At 38.6% G+C, this 24,257-nt stretch overlaps 1 protein-coding gene across 4 annotated transcripts in view; it reads left to right on the forward strand.

The window, feature by feature from the left end:
- The window catches only part of TBC1D4 (TBC1 domain family member 4), a 205,028-nt gene that overhangs the window by 139,600 nt on the left and 41,171 nt on the right, over positions 1-24,257 (forward strand). For 2 of the 4 annotated variants that reach the window (XM_080659061.1, XM_080659062.1), the window contains exons 6-11: positions 5,437-5,528; positions 5,795-5,905; positions 9,769-9,888; positions 18,580-18,654; positions 21,321-21,547; positions 23,133-23,297. In XM_080659061.1, the coding sequence (XP_080515187.1) occupies positions 5,437-5,528; positions 5,795-5,905; positions 9,769-9,888; positions 18,580-18,654; positions 21,321-21,547; positions 23,133-23,297 (790 nt within the window). The remainder of the gene's footprint in view (positions 1-5,436; positions 5,529-5,794; positions 5,906-9,768; positions 9,889-18,579; positions 18,655-21,320; positions 21,548-23,132; positions 23,298-24,257) is intronic. The other 2 variants (XM_080659063.1, XM_080659064.1) reach the window with 1 other exon arrangement.

The raw sequence follows: 24,257 nt of genomic DNA on the forward strand, positions 1-24,257 counted from the left end.
GGTAGATGGATTAAAGTCCTTGGTATGTAAACAAACAAGATATTAAAATCTTTAAAAGAAAATAAGACCATTGTTATGTCCTTAAACAAAGAAGCCTTTATGACGCAAAAATGGAAAAACTATTAAAAAAAGACATTGACAGATTTGAGTTTATAAAAATTTAAAATTTTTACCTAACAACAACTGTTTACTTAGAAGTTAAATGCTAAGTAACAAATGAGGAAGTAGGTTGATATTCAGAATTTGTAAGAACTCTTATTATCTATAAGGAAAAGATAAAACCACCAGTAGGAAATTATGCAAATCATATTAAAAAACATCCCTCTGAAAAGGAAATTAAAAGGTCCAATAATAAAAATGAGAAGATGCTCAATCTTACTACAGGTCAGAGACGAAAATGAAGACAATAGCTACTCATCAGATTAACTGTTGGTGAAATTGTAGGGATATTGGTACATTTATATGATATTGATGGGAGTGCAAAGTAGTATAGACATTTTGGGAGGCAATTAATAGAAACTCACTAACCTAAAATTGCATAGACCCTGTTAACCAGCAGTTCCATGTTGTAATAAAAGAAACTCTCATATAGGTTCAGAAGGGGACATTTTTATTTTCCTAGTTGTATTATCTGTAAATAATAGAAAATTGGAAACAACCTATATGTGCATCAATAATATAATTGAAGTGTGTTCATATAATGGGGCAATGAATGGGAATGAATTTTAACTGTTTATCAACTTGGATATATCTTAAAATTATATTATTGAGTGAAAAAAATAATTTGCTGAATAACACCTACACGTTGATGCTATCTCTGGAAAAATACATAAAATGATACCTTGTATTTCGTTAACATAAAAAAATTAGTATTTATTTATTTAAAATGTTTATATCTTCAATTACCACATTTAATCCTTACAGAGCAAACAACAACAGTACAGATCTCCCTTTATATTTTTAAAATATATTTTTATTGATTTCATAATCAATTTCCTGAGAGAGGAAGAGAGACAGAAAGAGAAACATCAATCATGAGAGAGAATCATCCTTTGGCTGCCTCCTGTACCCCCCATAATGGCGATCGAGCCTGCAATCCAGACATGTGCCCTGATGGGGAATCAAACAGTCACCTCCTGATTCATAGATTGACGCCCAACCACTGAGCCACGCTGGCCGGGTACAAAAATTGGTCTATTTTTAGACTTACATAGAAGTTGCAGGGGGTTTCCAAATATTCCACCCCCATTCTCCCACCTCTCCCATTGTTAACATCTTCTGTAGCCCAGTGCAGTGATCAGAACAGGATATTAACATTAGTACAATAGTATTACCCAAACGAAACACTTTATTTGATCTTCACCATTTTTTTTTCATTCATGTCTTTTCTTGTTGTTCCAGGATTTCAGTCAGGATCCTACATTGTGTGCAGTTGTTATTTCACCCTGGACACCTGGTCTACAACTCTTCCTCAGTCTTGCTTTGTCTTTTATGGCTTTGACATCCCCAATGAGTGTTGCTCAGTTATTTTGCTGAATGCCCCTCAGTTTGGCCTGCTGATGTCTTTTCACATTTGGACTGAGGTCCCTCCTCCCTGAGCAGAGCACAACAGAGTGGTGCTTGCATCCTTCTCAGTGCATCATATCATGATGTTCACAGGTTTTATTACTGGTCAGATTAACCTCATCACCTGGTCAGGGTGGTCTCAGGAATGTTCCACTATAAAAGTACTATTGTTCCTCATGGACTTAACAAATATTTTAGGGAAGACAGTTGAATCTACACAAGTCTCTTTTCTCTCATGCCTTTGCCCACTGATTCTATAAAAGGCAAATTTAGCTCTACTTATAATGTTCTGATATTTTTAAAATATAGGACTTATATTACTTGGGTTAATAAAATATAAAGCATATATACACTGAGTGGCCAGATTATTATGATCTCTGAATGCATAATAATCTGGCCACTCAGTGTATATCCTATATAATAAAAGGCTAATATGCAAATTGTCCCCTCGACCAGGAGTTCCACCAGCAGGCAGGCCAGCCAACCGCCCCCTGGCCAGGCTGGCCGGACCCCACCCATGCATGAATTCATGCACCGGGCCTCTAATATATATATATATATATATATATATATATATATATATATATATATATATGGTCTATATATAATTACACACACACACACACACACACACACACACACACACACACACACACACACTGAGTGGCCAGATTATTATGCATTCAGAGATCATAATAATCTGGCCACTCAGTGTATATTTACTGGCAGTGAATATGGTATGCCCCAAATGTTAATAAAGATCAGTAATATTTTCCTCTGAATTTTCAGTTTTCAAACCTCACACTATAAAATTAAGTTATGTGTCTGTAGACAAAGCTAAACACTTAGGAGTAAAGAAGTGCCTTTGTGTTTCTCTTTTTAAAAACTACATTGTAGTGCATTTAAAAATATATTTTCTATTACAGAAAAGAAGTTTTTAAACCTTCCCACAAGTTGATAGTCTGTCACTCTATCATGACAGAGGGTTATAGCAGGTGGGAAGGACTCTCTGTATATATGCACAGGGCTGGGCCTTAGTTTGGTGGCACCTGAAGTGTTTATAGTTTTAAAGACCTTTCAAAAGAAAAAGTGTACAAACTATGAATCCAGAATTAGCAATTTAGGGCCCTTCCTAAAATCTTAAAGCGACTCTGACACTTAAGCTTCCCTGTCTTCCAGGTATGCATCTACCTGCAGGGAGCCAAGGAAGGGTCTGTGCTGACTGGAGAGAGACTTATGCAGGCTGTTTTCCGAAGGCCGTGGATAACACCTCCTGATCTGATTTTTTTTACCCCTCGTTTGACATCAGGCAAAGAGAGCATAAGATTGGGCAGTGCTGTCATAGTAAGAATAAAAGTGGTAACAATAGGAGTCACTGTGTCTAGGCACTGTTGTGTTTTGCTTATATTAGTCCACTTACTAGTAATTCACACAGAAATCCCAAAAACACAGGTACTGTTTTTAATCCTCATTTTACTCATGGGGAAACTGAGGCACTAAGATAGTGTGTGGGTAATAGCTACCATACCCATAATGCTTGGAAGGGGCAGAACCAGGATTTGAACTTGTTCAGTCTGTTTCCAAAGCAACCCACTGCTTTCTCTCTGAGGGACTATCAGAAGGCAGGATTTTGGGGGCGTCGCAGCCTGGAAGTCTGGGCCTCTGTGTGTTTCCCAAACAGTTATTTTCATTTAAGTAAGATGACAGCATGAATTCTAAACGTCCTATACTTTATGCTTAGGTACAAAGTGTGAAGCTGGAAAAAGGACCACATTTAGATCAACACAAATGAATAGGAATAGAAATTTAGTGAGGAAGGTATTTGGAAGGAGTATGTAGATATTATTCCATATCACTTACTGAGGATTATGGTATCCTGTCAGTATGTTTGGCTGCATGAATGAGTTCTATTTTCATTGAAAAAAAGAAAGTAGATACATATGCTGATGTGACCTGAAGTGAGTCTGACCTTTCAGACCCGGAGGGAGGAACAGGGCCAGCCTTGCCTGGGGACCAAAGTGAGTCGAGGAGGCAGTGTCTGAGGGGGAACTGCAGCTCCTAAGGCCCCAAACCTCCGAATGTGAAACTAAAGTGAGGTTGAGCATCATGCAGATGGGGCTATTATCCTCAATCTTGCTTTCCTGCACTGAAATTCACGAGGGACAAATAATATACTTGCCTCTCAGTATCAGTAACTCACTAATCGGTTATTCCAAAATGGGGAGAAGAAGGAAGTCAAGTCAGAGTCGCCTTGATGAGGTGGAGGGGATATGTATACTTTGAAAATAAACGCCAGCTGTTTCCAATTTCTGTACTGAAATAAAGGTCCAAATAAATGTCTGGGGCTATGGATTTAGTCACGTATTTCAAATAACTGCCCTCTTTCCTTCTCCCCTTTGTAATCTTTTATCCTCCCAGGCATGTTAATAAGACACTGAAGTAGTAAACAACTTAAAACAAAAACAACCATGTGAGTCAGTTTCTGCATATACTGCCTACCTACCTTTGCCAGCAAATAAGCTATGGGGTAGTTAGCGTCATCGCTTATCACAGTGAATTTCAGTGCCGCTTTTCTGTGCGCAAGCACAGAAGTTTTCACGGGATTTTGTTGTAACTGAGGTTTTTCGGAAGCCTTTCTCCTTTCTCATGCGCAGTATATATACATGCAAGTGGTTTAGAACAGGGTCAGTGGTGGCTCTGTGCACATTCAGATGAATTCCAGTTCTTTTACAACAAAACATATTTTGATGTGATTCTCTCAGTGATTTTAAAGTGCCAGATTACTTCTAAGGTTCACTAAATATTATATATAGCTAGGTATCCTTTTTCTAATCAAATTATAATAGCAAGCAGTATTATTAGTGGCACCGAACTATGTTTAGGAGCTCTTCTCCTTAAAAATAGATGGTCATTTGAATCATTGTAAATATGAATTATATTTTCTCTTTTTAAAACAATTATAAAAAAGTGTTTTTATGGGAAAATTTTTTTTGCCCAAGGATTTAATATAAGTTATGTGTAACTGTGATAGATAAATACATAACATGATTTTAAGAAGCAAACACTTTTTTGGTAAAATGATAGTATTAAAAATGTCACTAAATATTAATGTTGTTATTGAAGTTTTATTACCACAGAACAAGAGCTGCGTGATAGGGAAGGTGTACCTGTCTAAGCTGTAGCTCTACCTTTTAACATTATCAGTTTTTCTTTATTTTTTAAAGTTCAGGTTTTATTCTTAGAGATTTTGGCCAAAGATAGTGTTTACCTTTGATTTCTGTGTCAGGAACTAGGATAATGTTAATTCACCACAATTTCCTGTGGTGGCTAGTTAAGATTGTTACTATATTCAATGGTATCTGGTTAAGCTGTTGCTGTACCATTTAGAATTTTTTTGTTAATAAATCTGACTTCAGGATTATTGATGGGGCCAGTGATTTTGATGATGAGGTTTTCTATCATGTCCTTTTTTTAAAAAAAATAAATATTTTTATTGATTTCAGAGAGGAAGGGAGGGGGAGAGAGATAGAAACATCAATGATGAGAGAGAATCATTGATTGGTTGCCTCCTGCACGCCCCCTACTGAGGATCGAGCCCACAACCCCGGGCATGTGCCCTTGACCGGAATCGAATCTGGGACCCTTCGCCTGCAGGCTGACACTCTATCCACTGAGCCCAACCAGCTAGGGATCCATCATGTCCTCTTGACTTCACTGTAAGGTTCCAAGGTTTGTTGTAGACAGGGATACATCTCCTTGAGAAGATGTAACCTCGGAGCCTGTTGACGAAGGGATAAGCTGTGATACGTGATATACATTCTGATTTCTGCAGCTGCACTCTTTAATACTTATCCCCATCATTTTCCTTAGGTCTCTACCCCCCAAGAGCCAAACTGGTAATTCAGAGGCATCTGTCATCCCTGACAGATAATGAGCAAGCTGACATCTTTGAACGAGTCCAGGTAACCTTATTTATAATCCTCACAAATACAAGGAATGAGAATTGGATCCTGTTTTTCTAAGTTCTTTTTCTTATTTCCGTAGCTGAAGTTAAACATTGTACCATTGGGTAGTAACTAGAATGCCACTGGTACTTGTGCTTCTAAGAGCAGCAGAATGCTGAGCTTTATTTAGGTTTGTCTGCCAGACAGATAAAACCAAGTGGGAATAAAATTAAACAAGAGAAGCCGTGTTGCCATAGTGTGCTCTTGGTTTGTCTGTTCAACAGAAAATGAAGCCAGTCAGTGACCAGGAGGAAAATGAACTTGTGATTTTGCACCTGAGGCAGCTGTGTGAAGCCAAGCAGAAGACACACATTCACATCGGGGAAGGCCCGACGGTGAGGAGAGGGCTCTTCCTTGACCTTGTTTTGTTTCTGTATGCAGTCAGATTACCACAGAAAATCGGAAAGGGGTTTCCTTCCTTTGCGTTCTACCTTTAGGGCTCAAGTCCTATCAGATTTATTTGTCAGCATTTTAGGAGTTTCTTAGGAAATTCACATAGGCATTGGACCACTGAGATAAAATAATGGTTATAAAATGTAAAAACATTTTTGGGTTTTTTGGTATAAAATCATTAATAACATGTTCATGATTTAGGGTGAACAGGAATTTTCAGTTACATTAATCCATTATTTTAAATTTATGGGAACATGTTGGGGAGCAAGAAACTTTCCTCTACCCTTCTAGGCTTTTTTTTTTTTTTTTTTTTTTTTTTTTTTTTGTTGCTGCTCTAATAATCAAATAGACATGAGGCAGATGAATAAGAGAAAATGATCCAATTTAATTACACACATGTGTACGGGAACCCCACATACTTGATAGTCAGAGATTCCATATACAAGAGAGGTTGAGTTTCAGAGACAGAAAGGGAAATGAGGACTGTGTGAATTTCTGAGGTAAGGGTGCCTTGGGCTTTTGAGGGGAAGAAAGTCATTGTAGGATAATAAGAAGAGCAGATGTTCAGTAATTAGGAGTTTGCCCTGCCCCATAGGTAGGTCATAAATTATTTCTTTTTAAAAAAATATTTTTATGGATTTCAGAGAAGCAGGGAGAGGGAGAGAGAGATAGAAACATCACTGATGAGAGAGAATCATTGATCAGCTGCCTCTTGCACGCCCCCCACTGGGGATCTAGTCTGCAACCCGGGCTTGTGCCCTGGCCGGGAATCCTGGTTCACAGGCCTACACTCAGCCACTGAGCTACACCAGCCAGGCAGTCATAAGTTATTTCTGGTGATAACTTCTATTATGGGCAATGCCCCTAATTTAAATCCTTTATGGGAGAGGCAAGTTTCTTGTCAGTCGACAAGGTCTTGATTGGTAAGTAGCAAACACCCAAAGAAGCAGTAATATCATGGAGACAGCTATTCTAGCTGCAAACTAATGAATGCTCTTTCTGTGCACATGGTTTAGAATGTGTTTCCAGTTGCATATAAATAAAGCAAGACCACCACCAACAGCATGTAAAGAGCTCATGACATATTTACTTCTTAATAACACTAATTCAGGTTATGTCTTTATTTCACTTTATTCAGAACAAATCACATATCACTTATTTTTCCTTTATTGATTAAGGTATTACATATGTGTGCTTATCCCTCCCTTGTTGTCCCCTTCCCCCCCCATGCCCTCACCCTCCTGGTGTCTATGTCCATTGGTTAGGCTTATATGCATGCATACAAGTCCTTTGGTTGATCTCTCCCCCTTACTCCCACCCTCCCCTACCTTCCTTCTGAGGTTTGACGGTCTGATCAATGCGATACAAATCACATATCACTTTATTTGTGATTCCTTAACTTACTCATTGAACAGCTCTTCCAGAGAACCTTCTATGAGCCAACCTGTGTGATAATGGTGAACGGAACTGTGATGAATAAATGATGTTCCCTCCAGAGAAGGGCTCAGATATTCCAAAGGGGGTTGCAAACAGTTAGATGGACACACATAATAGAGGCAACAAAGTAGCTTTTCAAAAGGATGTGCAGTGAGCACAAAAGTAGCTGTGTCTTTACTTGGGAGCTGCAGTAGAGAGTAGGGTAGAGGGAAGAATTAAAGAATCCAAGAGGAAGATTTTTTGGGGGAGGGGAGCTGGATTTTAAGGGAGATAAAGTTTGCTAAACAGAGAAGTTGAGGAAGTATGTTTGAAGAACGGGACATTGAGCACAAAGTTGTATAGTAACTTTGTGACCAGGAGTGAACACGTGCTCCATGCAGGCCCAGGAAGTACATACTGGTTTTTTAGGGGGCGCTTGGAGATTGATGGGGAAATAAGGCTGGAAGGACAGGCAGTGGTGAGATGATGAAGAGCCTTCAGTGCTACGCCTTGGTCACGGAAGGATTTCAAGTAAGAGTGTGAGAAGACCAGATTTGTACTTGAAACAGAAAATTTTATTACACAGTCACTTTGTGGAGCAGGTTGGTGGGTGAGGGTGTTGACAGCATTAGGAATAAAGTCACATTCTCAAGTTCGGAAAATTTTACAATGGAATGTGTGAGAAGTGATTCATTTAATTTTTTGCACAAACTTTTATAACGTGCATACTATTACTAGGCAGTGGTGATGAATAATGACAGCTCTTTTCTGCCATCTAACGATTTAGGAGGAGAAACAAACAAACATGTACTCAAATAAATTAAAATATGGCTATAAGGTGTGACTAGTACAATGATATAAGTATTACCAGGCAGAGATAGCGTGGGTACACTAATAGATTGAATGGTTCTGTCTTGAAAATTTTGTTTGGGTGAGAGGCCAAACTAGAACATTGGAGAGTCCAGGGGTATGGGAGGCATGATCATTAGGATTTAGTGTCTGACTGGATAGATATGTAAAGGAAGGGGGAGACTTCAAGGTTTCAGATTTGGGGGGACTGGATAAAACGGAGGTAGAAAATACAGAAGGAAGATGAGAGTGGTGTACGGGATGGAAATGAAAAGTAAGAGTTTAAGAAATGTGCTTGAGATTTAATTAGAAAAATGGATTAATTTTAAAAAAGGAGGCATTTGAGTTGGAAGTGTAAATATGAAGAAAATGAGCTTTGCCAGAGATTGAAAGTTAGAGGGGGATGTGTTGAGGAAACCCACATTTCAGGCAATGAGTGGATTAACATTGAGCCAGTGAACAAGACTGAAAGGGAATAATGGAGTATAAAGGGGCTTAGAAAGGTTTATTATGGTAGGTGACCAAGGTAGGAGAAGAGCTGAATTATGATCAACAATGGCCAGTGATATAATAGGAAGGTCAAGAGACATAAAGACTAAAATCTTTTTTTTTTCAGAAGGTGTTGAGATGTTGTTTATTTAGCTATTTTTTCCATAGCCATTTATCTCCTCTATGCCCTCTTCCATCTCCACCCACCCCCACCCCTGCAATCACCATACTGTTGTCCATGTCAGTGAGTTCTATCTCTCTTCTTTTTTTGCTTAATCCTCCCCAACACCCTCCCTCCCCACCACTGAGAGCTGTCTGCCTACTCTCTCTCTATGAGTCTGTAGACTAAAATCTATTAATGGGTTTGCTTATATCAGTTATTGATGGTGATAGTGATGTTGATCAGAAGGACAAAAACAGTGGGTGAGTAGTTACTAGTATGTGCATTGTTTTTTGTGTGATGGAGGACACTATAAAGAAAATATTTTTAACGAATTGTAGTTCCTGCTAATATTTCTTCCCTTTCTGTTTCTCTTTCCCCACCTCCCTCCCTTCCACTCTCTCTAAGAAATCAATGGAAAAAATACCCTCAGGTGAGGATTAATAACAACAGCAAAAAAGACAATGGAATTGTAATAGAGGCCATAGAGGAATCCAGCTTTCCAGAAAATGCATTGTTTTTCAAACATATTTCCTGTACTTTCCTTGGCAATTTGGATACAAATATGCAACTTTAAAAGGGATGGCTATAGTTGATAATCAAAATAACAACAATAAAAACATTTCCAGTGTATTTTTTGTTAAATGCAGATGGAATAAATTAGCAGAAAGAAAAGGCATAAAGGAAAGAACTTATTTCTGTCTTTTTATTACTTACAGTATTAAAAAGTAAAGCCCTTTCCTTATAATCTGTCTGTTCACAGTGTGGAACCTAAATTATTACTCCTTAATAGAGTTGCAGAAGAATTCTTGTGCTTTTTAATGGTGTCTTTAAAGCCTCTATTAACCTTGAGTATTCCCAACTAAAATTTATCTATTTTTCTTTCTATAGACTTTTTCAAATAGTACAATCCCGGAAAATGCGACAAGCAGTGGAAGGTTCAAACTTGACGTTCTGAAAAATAAAGCTAAGAGATCTTTAACTAGCTCCCTGGAGAATATCTTTTCAAGGGTAAGAGTACACTGAGACCCTTTTAATATCTGTGTTCTTTAACTGCTTTGCTTCATTCTCAACTGACTCACAGAAAATTTTTTTTTAACAAAAACAACAAAAACTACCACAATAACTGTAATTTAGTTAACACTTATTTAAAATAATCTCTCGGACTAAATTTCATTCTCAGATGTAGGTTTATTCTGGTTATTATAATATCTGAATTTCAGTAATAGAGATTTATTAGTGAAGATATATATATGTATAGAAAAGAGAAAATAGAATATTGACACCCAATATAAAGGAACTTTTTAATCATTTGCCACATAAAATTATAAAGAAATCCTTCTTTTGCTAATTTTAGGAGCTGATAGGAAATGCTGAAAATATTGATATAAGTCAGTGATCGGCAAACTCATTAGTCAACAGAGCCAAATATCAACAGTACAACGATTGAAATTTCTTTTGAGAGCCAAATTTTTTAAACTTAAACTTCTTCTAACGCCACTTCTTCAAAATAGACTCACCCAGGCCGTGGTATTTTGTGGAAGAGCCACACTCAAGGGGCCAAAGAGCTGCATGTGGCTCGCGAGCCGCAGTTTGCCGACCACTGATATAAGTGAATAGAAATTTATGTATTCCTTTTAGTAAATTTGGAGGGAGAACGTAGTCTATTTAAAAAAAAGCAAAGTGATTCCTAGTCCCCTTCATTTTCTTCTTCCTGAACAATTCAGTCCTAATGCTGTTAGTGAGATCAAGCAAGGCAGGTGTTTTGGGGCTGGAGGGCAGGGGAACCGCAGTGGCTCAGAGCAGGGAGACAGTGTTTAGTGGGTGCTGTATGTGGGGTGGCCCAAGGCAGCATGTGGGAACCAGAGTGTGGTGAGGAGGGTATCAACGTAGGGAGTTGCATCCTGAGTTGATGAGGCCCAGTGCAGGGTGTCAGAGCCAGAGTGGAGGGGAGAAAGCATTCCTGGTGCCTGATACAAAGAGTTAGAGTCTGTGCAGGGTGGGGATGATGACCATGCCTGGGGGTGGCAGTCTGAGCATGGGTGTTGGAACCTGAGTAGGATGGGGAGAGTGTCTGTGAGGTGACAGTTGTGGAGACCAATTACACAGAGGGGACTGATCAAAGATACAATGTATTAAGATAGTGGGATGTTGGGAGAAAGGAATTACAAATATGCAAAGGGAGGAAATTATAATGAATCCTGTGTTGTTGGATTCAACTCAGAAGTAACAGCGTGGAATCTTAGTTATCTATCTATCTATCTATCTATCTATCTATCTATCTATCTATCATCTATCTATCTATCTATCTATCTATCTATCTATCTATCATCTATCTATGTATCTATGAATCATCTGTTTATCATCTATCTATATTTTTGAGGAATAGAATCCTATCTAATAAAGAGGTAATATGCAAATTGACCATCACTCCAACACACAAGATGGCCACCCCCATGTGGACACAAGATGGCCGGCAGGGGAGGGCAGTTGTGGGCGATCAGGCCAGCAGGGGAGGGCAGTTGTAGGTGATCAGGCCAGCAGGGGAGGGCAGTGGGGGCAATCAGGCCTGCAGGGGAGAGCAGTTAGGGGTGACCAGGCCGGCAGAGGAGGGAAGTTGGGGGGACCCAGGCCTGCAAGGGAGGGCAGGTGGTGGGGGACCAGGCCTGCAGGGGAGGGCAGTTGGGAGGACCAGGCCTACAGGGGAGGGCAGTTGTGGGGGACCAGGCTTGTAGGGGAGGACAGTTAGGGGCGACCAGGTTGGCAGGGGAGGGCAGTTAGGGATGACCAGGCTGGCAGGGGAGCAGTTAGGCGTTGATCAGGCTGGCAAGGGAATGGTTAGGGGGTGATCAGGTTGGCAGGCAGAAGCGGTTAGGGGCAATCAGGCAGGCAGGCAGGTGAGCGGTTGGGAACCAGCAGCCCTGGATTATGAGAGGGGTCCCAGATTGGAGAGGGTGCCGGCTGGGTTGAGGGACACCCCCCCCACCCGTGCACGAATTTCGTGCACCGGGCCTCTAGTTTTATATATTATACATATAATACATGTATTGACATGTGTGTGTAAATGTGTACATATGGTCTCTGGCTCTGTCCACTGATAGGAGCTGGGACCAGCTTTTCTACAAGTAATATCAGATAATGAATTGAGTCTTGCTGGGTGACAACTAATACCCAGATTTGGGTTTCTCTGTATCATTCTACAAGAGACAACCATGATCCTGGGAGAAATGGCTAGTTCCAGGACTGTAGGAAGAGTACAAGAGAAGACCAGAGTATGTTGGTAATCTAGCTAGTAAGGAAGTGCTCAAAGAAAGGTGCTGCTATGTCATAAAGACATAGAAACCATGAAGGGCTCCCACTGGTGACACTGAGACAACAATGAGCATCAAAATGAATGATAGCAACAGATGAATCTGTTGCATAACATAGGAAACCATGAGTCTATTCTGACATGAAAAATAAATGAATATATTGAGAGTTTGAACAGGATTTAATTAATACTGTTAACAAAGAGGAAAACAGTAAGTTTAAAATAGAGTAATGAAATTGAACATCATCAGCAATGGGACATGTGATACATAGAATACTTCGGTGGTATTTCTGCTAAAGGGGCAGAACCTGAACCTGATCATGAAGAAATATCAACAAACTCAAGTTATTCTCTACTAGAGGCTCAGTGCACGGATTTGTGCACCAGTGGGGTCCCTCGGCCTGGCCTGTGGGGATTGGGCTGAAACCGGCTCTCTGACATCCCTCGAGGGGTCCTACTGGTGTATGATCAGGGCTGGGGAAAGACCATGGGAGGTTGGCTGGCTGGGGAGGGACTGCAGGAGGGGTCCAAGGCATGTCCGGCTCGCTCACCCAGTCCCAGCAAGCTAACCTACTGGTCAGAGCATCTGCCCCCTGGTGGTCAGTGCATGTCATAGCAACTGGTGGAACAGTTGAACTAACCGTCGGACACTTAGCATATTAGCCTTTTATTATATAGGATAATCCACAAAATGATCAGTAGCCTGGTATCTTCAAGAGTGTCAAGGTCAAGAAAGTGCAATAGCATTAGGACATTGTAACTTCTGACATAGAGTACTCTCATTTTTTTATTTTGCTAGAAATCAAAATACTTTGATAGGTATTTTTCTTAATGGTTGAGATTCCTCTAAGTCTATCAAAAGCCCCACAGCAAGCATGCAGCTTTCAGTGCTATTATTTTATCACCGGACACAGAATCTAGAAAAAGAGTATCTAGGGGATTATTCAGAAGTGTGTTAAATTTTCATAAAATTTTACTACCTTATTTTCTCCAAAATGTATTAAGTAGTTATGTTCTTTCTCCTTCCTCCCTCCCTCCCTCCCCCCTCCTTTCCTTTCTTCCTTCCCTCCCTCCTTCCTCTCCTTTTCTTCCCTCTCTCCCTACCTTCCTCCTCTCTTTCCCCTGTCTCCCATGGTGTGTTGGTGAGAATTTTAATAGAAAGTCCATTTAGATAGATGGTCAGGGGACGTGAATTCAAGACCTGGCCCTAGCAGATTTTATATTTATGATTTTTGGACAAATTATTTACCTTCTCTAAGCTATAGTTTCCCCATTTTTGAAACAGGCATACTACTATCAGCTTACCTCACGTTACTGTGAGGATGAACTGTCAGTATATTAGGAAAGTATCACATTATAGATATGAAGTGGTCAAACAGTGGGAGCTCTGAAACCTTGCTGTTTACCAAATGACACAAGGATATGTAGAGTTTCTCTCTTAACCCAACCAGTACTTCGGCATTCTGCACAGTACCTGCACCGCTGTCTTTGAAGTGCCACTTACGTAGCTTTGAGTGACGGTAATGACACTTTAAATAAGAGCACAGCCAGTCTCTCTTGGTCAAGGTGGATACTGTAGCTTTTATGTCACAAATGCCGCCCAGTGTCATAAATTACGTGACCAAACAAGGTCTTGCTTGCACCATGTGCAGCAGAATGGACTTACTGAGAAGGTTGGCAGCTACCCATGTTGTATCAAAGGTTACATAGAGAAGGGGTTTTGTGTACTTCTAAAATTTGTTTTTTTTCTCTTTGAGTAAAAAGTAGAAAATTGATACTTCAGTCATAAAGTTCGACTCATAATTACTGTCATTTTTAAATGTAAAAATATTTTATTTAACTGACTGTAATTGTTTATGAAATAGGGTACATTTTTAAATAGCTGAGAAGCTCAGATCACTGACAATCAAAAAGTGGGTCCAAGGGAGAAGGCTTGACACATGTATTACCAAATCACAATATAGTAAGACTGAAACAGTTGTCTGTTCAGAGGTGAAAAGACAGTTTTGTATTCTGATTGTTTGTTGCTTTTTCTCAAGTTGAAGTTTACCAAAAGAGAATATTTATGAATATATTTATTAATATACATATTTCTAAAACAGGACTATAAATTAAAGTGTGAGTCATTGGAAAACAGTCCTCATTTCATGCTTTCTTCAGAGTAATATCCATTGTCCTCACTTGTTGAAAATCTGCAAATAATTAAAACAGTAAATAAGTTTTCTTTTTTTTTTTTTAATCTGGGTTGCAGTTTCCAAGCCAGGCCTCCGTTGGGGCATGGAGGCAACCAATAGATGTGTCGATGTTTCACGTTGATGTTTTTCTCTCTCTCTTTCTCCGTGCACCCCCTCGCCCCCCGCCCCTTCTCCGTCCCTTCCTCCCTCCCTCCACTCTCTTTAAAAAGCAATGGAAAAAATATACTCAGGTGAGGAGTAATAGAAAAACAACAAAAACAACAACAACAAAGAATTATCAGGTCCAAAACAAATGTCAATAGTGCCAGGATTTAAAAACTCTGATCTCAGGCATTTGGTCAAGAACATGATAGAAATGTACTGATTGGGTGAAGTGCTTGCTTGAAAAAAAATGTATCTTTAAATTCTTCAGGGAGCCGAAACCTGTTTGGCTCAGTGGATAGAGCGTCGGCCTGCGGACTGAAGGGTCCCAGGTTCGATTCCGGTCAAGGGCATGTACCTTGGTTGCGGGCACATCCCCAGTAGGGGGTGTGCAGGAGGCAGCTGATTGATGTTTCTCTCTCATCAATGTTTCTATCTCTCTCTCCCTCTCCCTTCCTCTCTGTAAAATATCAATAAAATATATTAAAAAAATAAATAAATAAATTCTTCAGGGAGTATTATAATTGAGCCTGATGGACATATTCATCAGCTCTCATGTTCCTCATCCTATTACCTTTTTCTTGGAATATTAAAGGACATTCAAAACCAAAAAATAATACTGATAATAGAAGAAAAGCAATGTATTCAATTAGAAGAAGAATAAAAAAAACCCTTAGTAAGTCTGATGGAAATAATTAGTGCTTAGATGAAAGTTTACAGCACTAAACGTCCATGTTAGAAAGCAGAAAGGTACAGATTTAATAATCTAAGTTTAAACCTGGAAAAGCTGGAAAAGCCATACAATGAAATGTAGGTAAAAAGAGATGAAGTACTGATACATGCTTCAAGGTGGATGAACCCCAACACCTCAGTAGGTTTTTTTGGATACACACATATTCATGCACACACAATACCTGGATAAAATACCACTGTAAAATGTGTGATTTAAGTTGCTATTATAATAATGCAAATGGTTCAGTACCCATCTTACTACTTTTACTATTGTGACCAAATAACCTGTTTAAGATAACCAGGCAGGTTGGCATGCAAGCAGCAGCTAAAAAATTGCAGAAAGTGACCTGGTCTTTATATTTACCTCTTGGCCACACACAGTTACCCAGTCATTTATCACCCGCAAATATACAGTAGTTTATTATTGGAAGTATGGCATGTTATAGTATAGAACTGAAGAACTGAAATAACCTTGATCAGATTCTAGGCATTTGCATAATTACACTTAACCAATGAAGACTAGTTAGTTTTGTTTGTAATTCTACTTTTCACAAAGCTCTATCTTCAGGGAGGAGTGTTGAGTAAGAGCTCAAGAGCTTCACTTTTAAATTGTGCTTCCCGGGTTCAAATCGATGGTTTGTCATTTAACTAGCAGTGTAAGCTTTGGCAACATAATCATATCAGAGCTTCAGTCTCTTTATCTGTAAAGTTGAGCTAAAGACGACACCTCCCTCACATAATTTTTGTGAGGAATAAATGAGATAATGCAGTGTAAAATGCTTAATATAGTACATAGCACACGATAAGCATGCATCTCTTAATTTTATTGTGTATGTCATTGTTATTTAGAGAGCCACCAGTAATATAAAACTATAAGTAATATACATAGATAAGTATAAATATTGCTTCTATGAAACAAGATAGGATACCATAAATATAAAAGTCGATTGAGAACAAGAAAGAACTCTTAAAACTTTCTGATAATAGACATAAAAAGAAAAAGTCAATAAAAGTCTAGGAAGCTAGAGTTAAAAAAAAATATTCAAGAAAGTAAAGCAAAATGGTAACGAGATGGAAAATAGGAGAACAGGGTAAAAAGTCAAAAGATTAGTCTGAAGATCCAATAGCCGAATGGTAGGAGTTCCAGAAAGGGAAAGTGCATGCAGATATTTTCAAAGAAATCATTTCAGAAATTTCCCGGAGCTAATGGGCATGTTTCCGGATTTAATGGGCTCAGAATATGTACAATAGAACGGCTGAATAAAGCCATGCCAAGGCCCAGGGTTGTGAAATTTCAGAACGCCCAAGGGTAAACTTAGAATTTGTTCCAGAGAGAGGTAGCAGGCCATACAAAGGCTCAATCACAATGGCATCAGTCTTCAGTGCCAGAAGACACTTGAGCAATGCTCGCATTGTGAAGAAACGTTTGTAACCAGTTATATATTCAGCCAAACTGTTAGTGAAATATAAGTGTAGAATAATGACATTTACAGACGTGTAAGTTAAAAAAAATATTTCCCAGTCTCCCTTTTTTCAGAAAGCACTTGGAATATGTGCTCCACCAAAATGCAGAAGTAAACTGAAAAAGAGGAAGACCTGGGATCAAGGAAACAGAAATTCCAACAGAGGGTAGCATTAAAAGATATTTCTAGGTTAGTAGTGAAGGAAAATACTGGGCAGATCTGTTTAGCAAGCCTAAATTGCAGCCAGTCTAGACTGGGCAGGAGACAGAGGCCTTCATAATGGGTAGCTCAAATGAAAAGGAAAAAAATGTAATTGATAGATTGTGGGTTATTTGACTATACTGAGATCTGTTGGTGATTTTCGTAATACATTAGTGATCGCTAACTCTTTGAAAAACAGATTGAGCAAGTTATAAGTTGTAGTAATAGTCAAATATATAGCTCAGATGCAAACACTATTTACAAAGTCATAATAATCTAATCACAAATTATTGTTTTAACTGAAACCTGTGATATAACTATTGAGAGAAGAGGGAGAGTGTGGGAAGGGGTGGGTAATGAAGTAAGAATACTAAAGTCTCATCTTCCAAAGTAGGAAGTGAATAAATAGTGCCTAAAGCGGAAAGATTAGGAATAGGAATATAAGCTGAATACCAGAAGCAAGTATTTGAATGCACTTTCAAGTATTTGCTTTTGGAGAATGGGATTCAGTGTGTGAGAGAGGGGGTGGGGTGGTGACTGTCACTTTTCATTTTGAGCTTGGTAGCACAATTTGGCAGATATTAATTTGATTCAAAATTAAAATGAAATTTAACACTCTTCCCTCCAAAAATTAAACCCAGGAAAGGATGGCCACAAAACATTAAAACTGTAAACTGCTGTACAAATATCATGAGTTTTTTATTTTGCAGAGTTAGTTCTTTTTAGAGCTTTTCTGTGGGTTTAGAGTTACATAGAATGCCTCAGGCTGTGGTGTCTCTTAAGACCTTCTGTATGATGTGGTGCCCAGCCTGCCCTTCCAGCCTCTTTCCTTCAAAAGTTGACTTCAGTTTCTTCCTATGTGAAGTGAGGGAAATGCAGAATAGAGCAAAAGTAGGTTTACAGTTGTTTGTATGGCAATTAACACAATGATCAATAAGTAATAATACAAGAATAAACTCTTTCCCATACTCACAACTGTAAACCTACTTTTGCCTCACCCTGTATATAAGATGATTTCTTAGGTTCCTCTTTCTTAGACCATCTATGAGATCTACACCAAAGGTATGTGAAAAGAAAAATAAGATCCTATTTTCACCAATATTGAAGCAGACAGTTATTTAGTCTTTTTAGAGAGTAATGCTTCATTGAAGTTGTTTTGGATTATGGAATAATGAATGAAGCTTAAATCCATACATTTTAGGATGCAGTTTTCTCTTCTTAACCTGTGTCTGTTATAATCCTGCAATGTGAATTACGATGTTTGCAATCTTGGTCGTAGGAAGGTTGTATGTATTAAACCATGTGGTGGTTAGCTGTGCTGTATCTTCCAATTTGTGTTTATCTACATGACACACAAAGTTAATGGAACTCTCTCACACTGATCGTGGGGATGAACAATATTTAACCTTGTAACCAAAATAACTCCAAAAAGCTTGGTCTGATATCTAGTCATCTAAAGGCTGAGTGAAGAATACTGGAAATAGGTGGTCAATAGTTCTATTTACTGTGCTGGAATGGCTGTTAATACTGCCAAGAAGATTGAGTGAACCACAAAAGGGATCAATTTAATGCTAACATAAAGAGCTAACTGCTTTTTATAGTAGTTTTAAAGTAAAAATGCAGACCATCTGAATGCTTTAACTTTATTCTCTTCACTTAGGGAGCTAACAGAATGAGAGGGCGGCTTGGAAGTATGGACAGCTTTGAACGGGCAAACAGTCTTGCTTCAGAGAAGGTAGGCAAGCAGACCCCACCTCCCCCCTATTTTTTTTTTTTACTACTAATTGGGACTTGGCACAAACCAACACTAATACGGTAATTTGTGTGCTTAGTTATTTTGTTCTGAGTCATTTATGATTTAAGAAAATACATTTGAGGCTTTATCATTTTAAATAAGAAGATTCTGGATATGAGCATGTTGCTCTTTATTCAGCTGAAGCTTTCTCATAGTGAGACAGAACATACCCCTTGCAGACTAACTCTGCTCTGTCAGGCTGCTTACTATTCGGAGCTAGGATGGAGGACAGTATTTGAGCAACCATTGCCCCAAAGCCATAGAAGAATGAGCCATGGAATTACTGCACTTGTGCAGTGCTCTTTTTATCTTTTGTTTTTTTCTGTTTTTTAAAATTTCTTTATAGATTAAGGTATCACATATTTGTCCTCATCCCCCCATTCCCATCCCAAACCCCTCCCCACGCATGCCCCCACCCCCCTGTTGTCCCTGACCACTAGTTAGGCTTATATGCATGCATACAAGTCCTTTGGTTGATCTCTCCCCCTTACCCCCACCCTCCCCTACCTTCCCTCTGAGGTTTGACAGTCTCATTGATGCTTCCCTGTCTCCGGGTCTGTTTTTGTTCATCAGTTTATGTTGTTCATTATTTCCCCTAGATGAGTGAGATCATGTGATACTAGAAATACACTTATAAGAACCGAAAATGAGACAAGCAATAATGGTTATGCTGAGAGGCAAATGAATCAGTCTGTAGTGAGTTTCTTTCTGGGCCAACAGTTCTTTTGAGTCCCAATTTCAATGTCAAACAGTTCCTTATGTGTACATGTCAGCAATGATATTTCAGTTCTGGATGGTGGACAAATGGTGGTAATGCAGGTCTGACCCTCTCTGGTTTGGTCCTGGGCAATCTGCAGCGACACACAGCTGCTGACTGCTAGTATGGCAAGGCATCGTCAGCGTCTTCCATCTCTGGACTGTTTTATCTTCTGTCTTCATGGCTGGAGCAGTCCTGTCAATTCCTCTCTGTTGCAGGAATCCACATGGTCTTGGAGTTGTTTTCTGAAAATATACAAACATATTCTCGACCAAAAGTTAATAAAGGAATCTTTTCTATAAATTTGACTTGGGATCCTTTTTCATTTTTTAAAAAAAATATATTGATTTTTTACAGAGAGGAAGGGAGAGGGATAGAGAGTTAGAAACATCAATGAGAGAGAAACATCGATCAGCTGCCTCCTGCATACCCCCTACTGGGGATGTGCCTGCAAACAAGGTACATGCCCTTGACGGGAATCGAACCTGGGACCCTTGAGTCCACAGGCTGATGCCAAACCGGTCAGGGCCTTTTTCATTTTTGCCCAAACGATTTTCCTTTGGCTTGTTTTGACACCATGTGTGTTTTTCATGGGTGTCTTGCTGTTAGCATTACAAATGAAAGTTTATTTTCTAAAGTAAAAATTTTCTAGATGTAATTTACTTACAGGATATTTTTCCTTACATGATATTCTTCTACTATTCCCCCTTTTTTGATTTAAATATTAGGAGGCTTTTGGAAATTTTATAATGTAGTCTTGATAACTTTAAATTTTAATTTTTTGCACTAAAATATGACTGCTTTAGGTTCATTACATGTTACGCAATTTTACCATGAGATGAACTACCAATAAAAATTTTAGTTAACACTTTAGGAACAGCTTTTTGTCCAGTACCATTAATTTTTCTCTTTTTCTCTTTTGTTTTCTCTCCATGTTACCCCTCCCGCCCCCCATTTTTAACCATTTTAACTGCAACATTATGCTCTTTATCTCATAGACAATTCTCAGTAGGGTTGGTTTCCTGTTTCCTGTATCATGCAACATGTAACCTGAGGCATATGTAACCTATTTATTAATGGAAGATATTAAAATATTTGTATTAAACTTTCTGTTGATAAAATTGAGGACTTAGTTCAGCTGTGAGTCTTTTAGCCCTAACTCATGTTTATTAAGCTAAGCATTTCTACAGTGGTGATTGTGCTGGAGAGTATAAACAGCATACCTGTCTAAATTGAAAGATTTATGAAGTCTACACATGCAATATGAGATGCATTCCAGCATAACTCACTTCTCATTCATTTCCTGTTTTTCGTGTCTTTTAAAAAATGTACTATCAGGGGACATGTAATTGGATAGAAATATTCATGGTGAAGGAAGATACTTAACAGGCTCTATTTTATTTCCCTGAAGGCTTTGCCACCAGACTTGGACACTTAAACGTTGTGATATTGTTTTGAGAGTACAGGAAGCATGCAACTGATATGTCATGGAAATCAGTAGATACGTAAACGCAGACTCCACCCTTTTTTTTTTGTCATGATCTCTTTTCATCTTTCTGGCAATGAGAAATGCCACAGCATTTTACCACAAAGCGTTAGGGAAAAGAATACCTTTTCTTATCATCCCTTTCGCTTTCTGGCCTATCTTTACTGATGCTGCTATCAGAAGAAATGGGTTGTGGTGATACTGATTAGCCTTCAGCATGGATCGAATGATAAAAAACAAAAAACCCACCAGCTTTGTGTTGGCTCAGGAGGAAGAGGCTCCCTGTCCTTTCTGAGCTCTGTGTTGACAGGTCTGCCATGATCTCTGTGGGAAAGAGAGACCTCACTTCTGCTTGCTTCTCAGGACTACTCACCGGGAGACTCTCCGCCAGGGACCCCCCCAGCCTCCCCACAGGCCTCTGTTTGGCAGACGTTCCCCGAAGAGGATTCTGACTCCCCACAGTTTCGAAGACGGGCACACACGTTCAGCCACCCGCCTTCGATCACAAAGAGAAAGCTGAATTTGCAGGATGGGAGGGCTCATGGGGTGCGCTCCCCTCTCCTGAGGCAGAGCTCCAGCGAACAGTGCAGGTGAGTCCAGACCTCTCTCTGCAATGGGAAGTAAAGTTCTCCTTCCAACCTGTTTTGATACGGTGGAGTCAAGATTTGTTGTGACTTGGTGCTGTAGCCTACCTTTAGTTTTTAGAAAGACCATCAAAATAAATTGAATGATAAAAATCTTAGTTACTATGGGAAACAAGGCAAGATTGAAGGCATACCCAGAGAGCTGAGTTAAAGCATTTTGGATGGAAACTTTTTTTTCCAGAAAAACAGAGGAAGCAAGATATTATACATGTGGTTTCGCCTGAATAACCTGCTGACAGGACATATTATCAGTGTCTTCTTGATCACTTAATGAAACAAAGTCAGCAAATTCATAAAATAACAGAGTAGCAGAACTTCCTGGAGGCCTACAGGAAAGTACAAGGGTTCAAAAAAATCACCTAAATTACCCTCATGCATGAGACAAAAATTATATTTTACTTCATAATAAGTTAAAGCCAAATCAAAAAATTGTTAAAAATTTTATCTTGAATAACGTGATATCTATAAAGAATACACACAGCCTAACTAACAGGAAGTAGCCATAGGAATTACTTTACTTGGTTATTTAAAAATATAACTCACCCAAATTGTTGGAATTTGATAAGAAATAATAATGGGGGTAAACCTGGAGTAGTAGAATTTTTATATGTCTTACTGTGTAATACAAATCAGAATTTATATCCTAGAACTAATTTTCTTTTTCTTCTTTCCCTGTGAGTTTGATAGGAGAAACAGGGCCTGGTAGAGATCCCAGTTAAAGAAAATAAAAACAAAAACCAGAACTCTAAGTGAAAAGAGGCTAAATTTTACATTGTTATCAAGATTTTTTTATGATCACTTTATATTTTCAGGAAAAATTATTGTTAAGAATTTAAAATATTATCTTAAACTAGAAACGATATCTATTCTTCCTTAGGCTTTCTACATTTTATAATGTATAAGGTCAAATAATTTCTATCAATCTAAAAAGATGCTATTTGTATTGTTGTCAAAACATGCTAGGAAAAGAATCTTCTAAAAATAAAAAGACCTATGCTGGCGATTTGGGGCTTCATATAAAACCATGGCTGCAGGAAAGAATATGGGCATAAATGTTTGTTAGGCCAAAGATAAGATGATTCCAGCAGCCAAACATGTTGTCTTTAAATTGTTAGAAGAGTTTATGTCTTTAAAATAGTGAAGTCTTTGAACTACTGATAATCGTTTTTTTCCTTCTGGAACTTGTTTCCTGTAATTTTTTGTGCTTTCCTATTTTTTTCCCCTTAAAGTGTCCTTTGCATGTAAAAACAAACACTGTTTGTCCTAAAATTGTTAAGAAACTGTTAGAGACAAACACCGAGGAATTCAATTTGTGAAAGGGTGAAACAAGGTCATACTTTTAAACAGAGAGAACTGCATGTTCCCCTCCTCCATCGCGCCCCCCCCCCCCGCCCCCACCATCAGATCCAGCCCTGAGCCTTTAGGATAGATTACATGAATAACAAGAACTTGTTTATATACTTTTTCATAGTGAATGAAGGTTTTTCCAAAATATAAATTAAGACCAATCTGCTGTGTTTTCTGTACTCAGCATTCTTCCATCTGCTCGGCGCATGCACAAGGAGAGTAACTCTTCCTCCAGCCTTCCAAGTCTGCACACTTCCTTCTCTGCCCCTTCCTTCACTGCCCCCTCTTTCCTGAAAGGCTTTTACCAGAATTCAGGTAGACTGTCCCCACAGTATGAAAATGAAATCAGGTGAGATCAGTGTCCTCTGTTTGCAAAGCAACATTTTCCACAGTGTGATATACTGATGTGTTAACTAAAGAGTGGCTAATTTTGGAGTGACTTTTATGCATCCTTATGTTGTGCTTGTTCTAATCTATTTCTAATATATTGGTTTTCATTCCACTTAATTTTATTAAGAAAACTTTTATAGCCAGCGTTTTGAAACTTTTAAAACCAGCTTTTTGGGTACATGGTAATCTTTTAAAATTATTATTATTATTGTACTATTTGTATGTGTCTTTGCCTTGGGGAATCCAAAAGCCACTGATTTAAACAATTGTACTGAAGTGATAGATATAATATATTTTTATTTTTAAGTATACAGGATATTTCCTAGGCATTTCTTTGATTTTTCAATGACAAGGACTCACTTCTCTGAATCTCAGTGTAAGTCACATAATGGGTACAGCATCGTGTTGACAGCAACACTCTCATGAGAGAGCTCTTGAATTTTGTAGACATTTAAGTTTGTTTGGTTACCAATATGGAAAATGAATAGCCTTTAAGTTTTGTTCTTTGCCCTACACAAAATTAGATGTAGTGATTTTGGAAAACTGCCTTTTATAAAAATTTGAAATTATGAACTCTTACTAATCATTCATATTCTTAGTGGGGTGTTCGTCCCTTTGGAAAGAAGTGGTTAAGTTGGGAAGTCTTCTAAGGGGATTGCTGTTGGCTTAGAAGTTTATGAGATTGATTCATTCCTGTTTTTATGCATGGCTTGGCGCATTCATTTGTATTGCTGTATAGTATTCCATTTAATACATCACAACTTATCCATTCTCTTGATGGGACATTTGAGTTGTTTTGAGTAGTTTGATAATTGGCAATTCTTGCACTCAAGGAGAGGAATACATGCTATCAGTCAGCCTGGGTGCCGCTAAAATCTTCTGTATGCTTTTGGCTTCCTTTTCTTTAGATTTAGGAAAT

The sequence above is a fragment of the Plecotus auritus genome (genome assembly GCF_963455305.1).
Source record: "Plecotus auritus genome assembly, chromosome: 3".
In the NCBI taxonomy this organism is placed as follows: Eukaryota; Metazoa; Chordata; class Mammalia; order Chiroptera; family Vespertilionidae; genus Plecotus; species Plecotus auritus.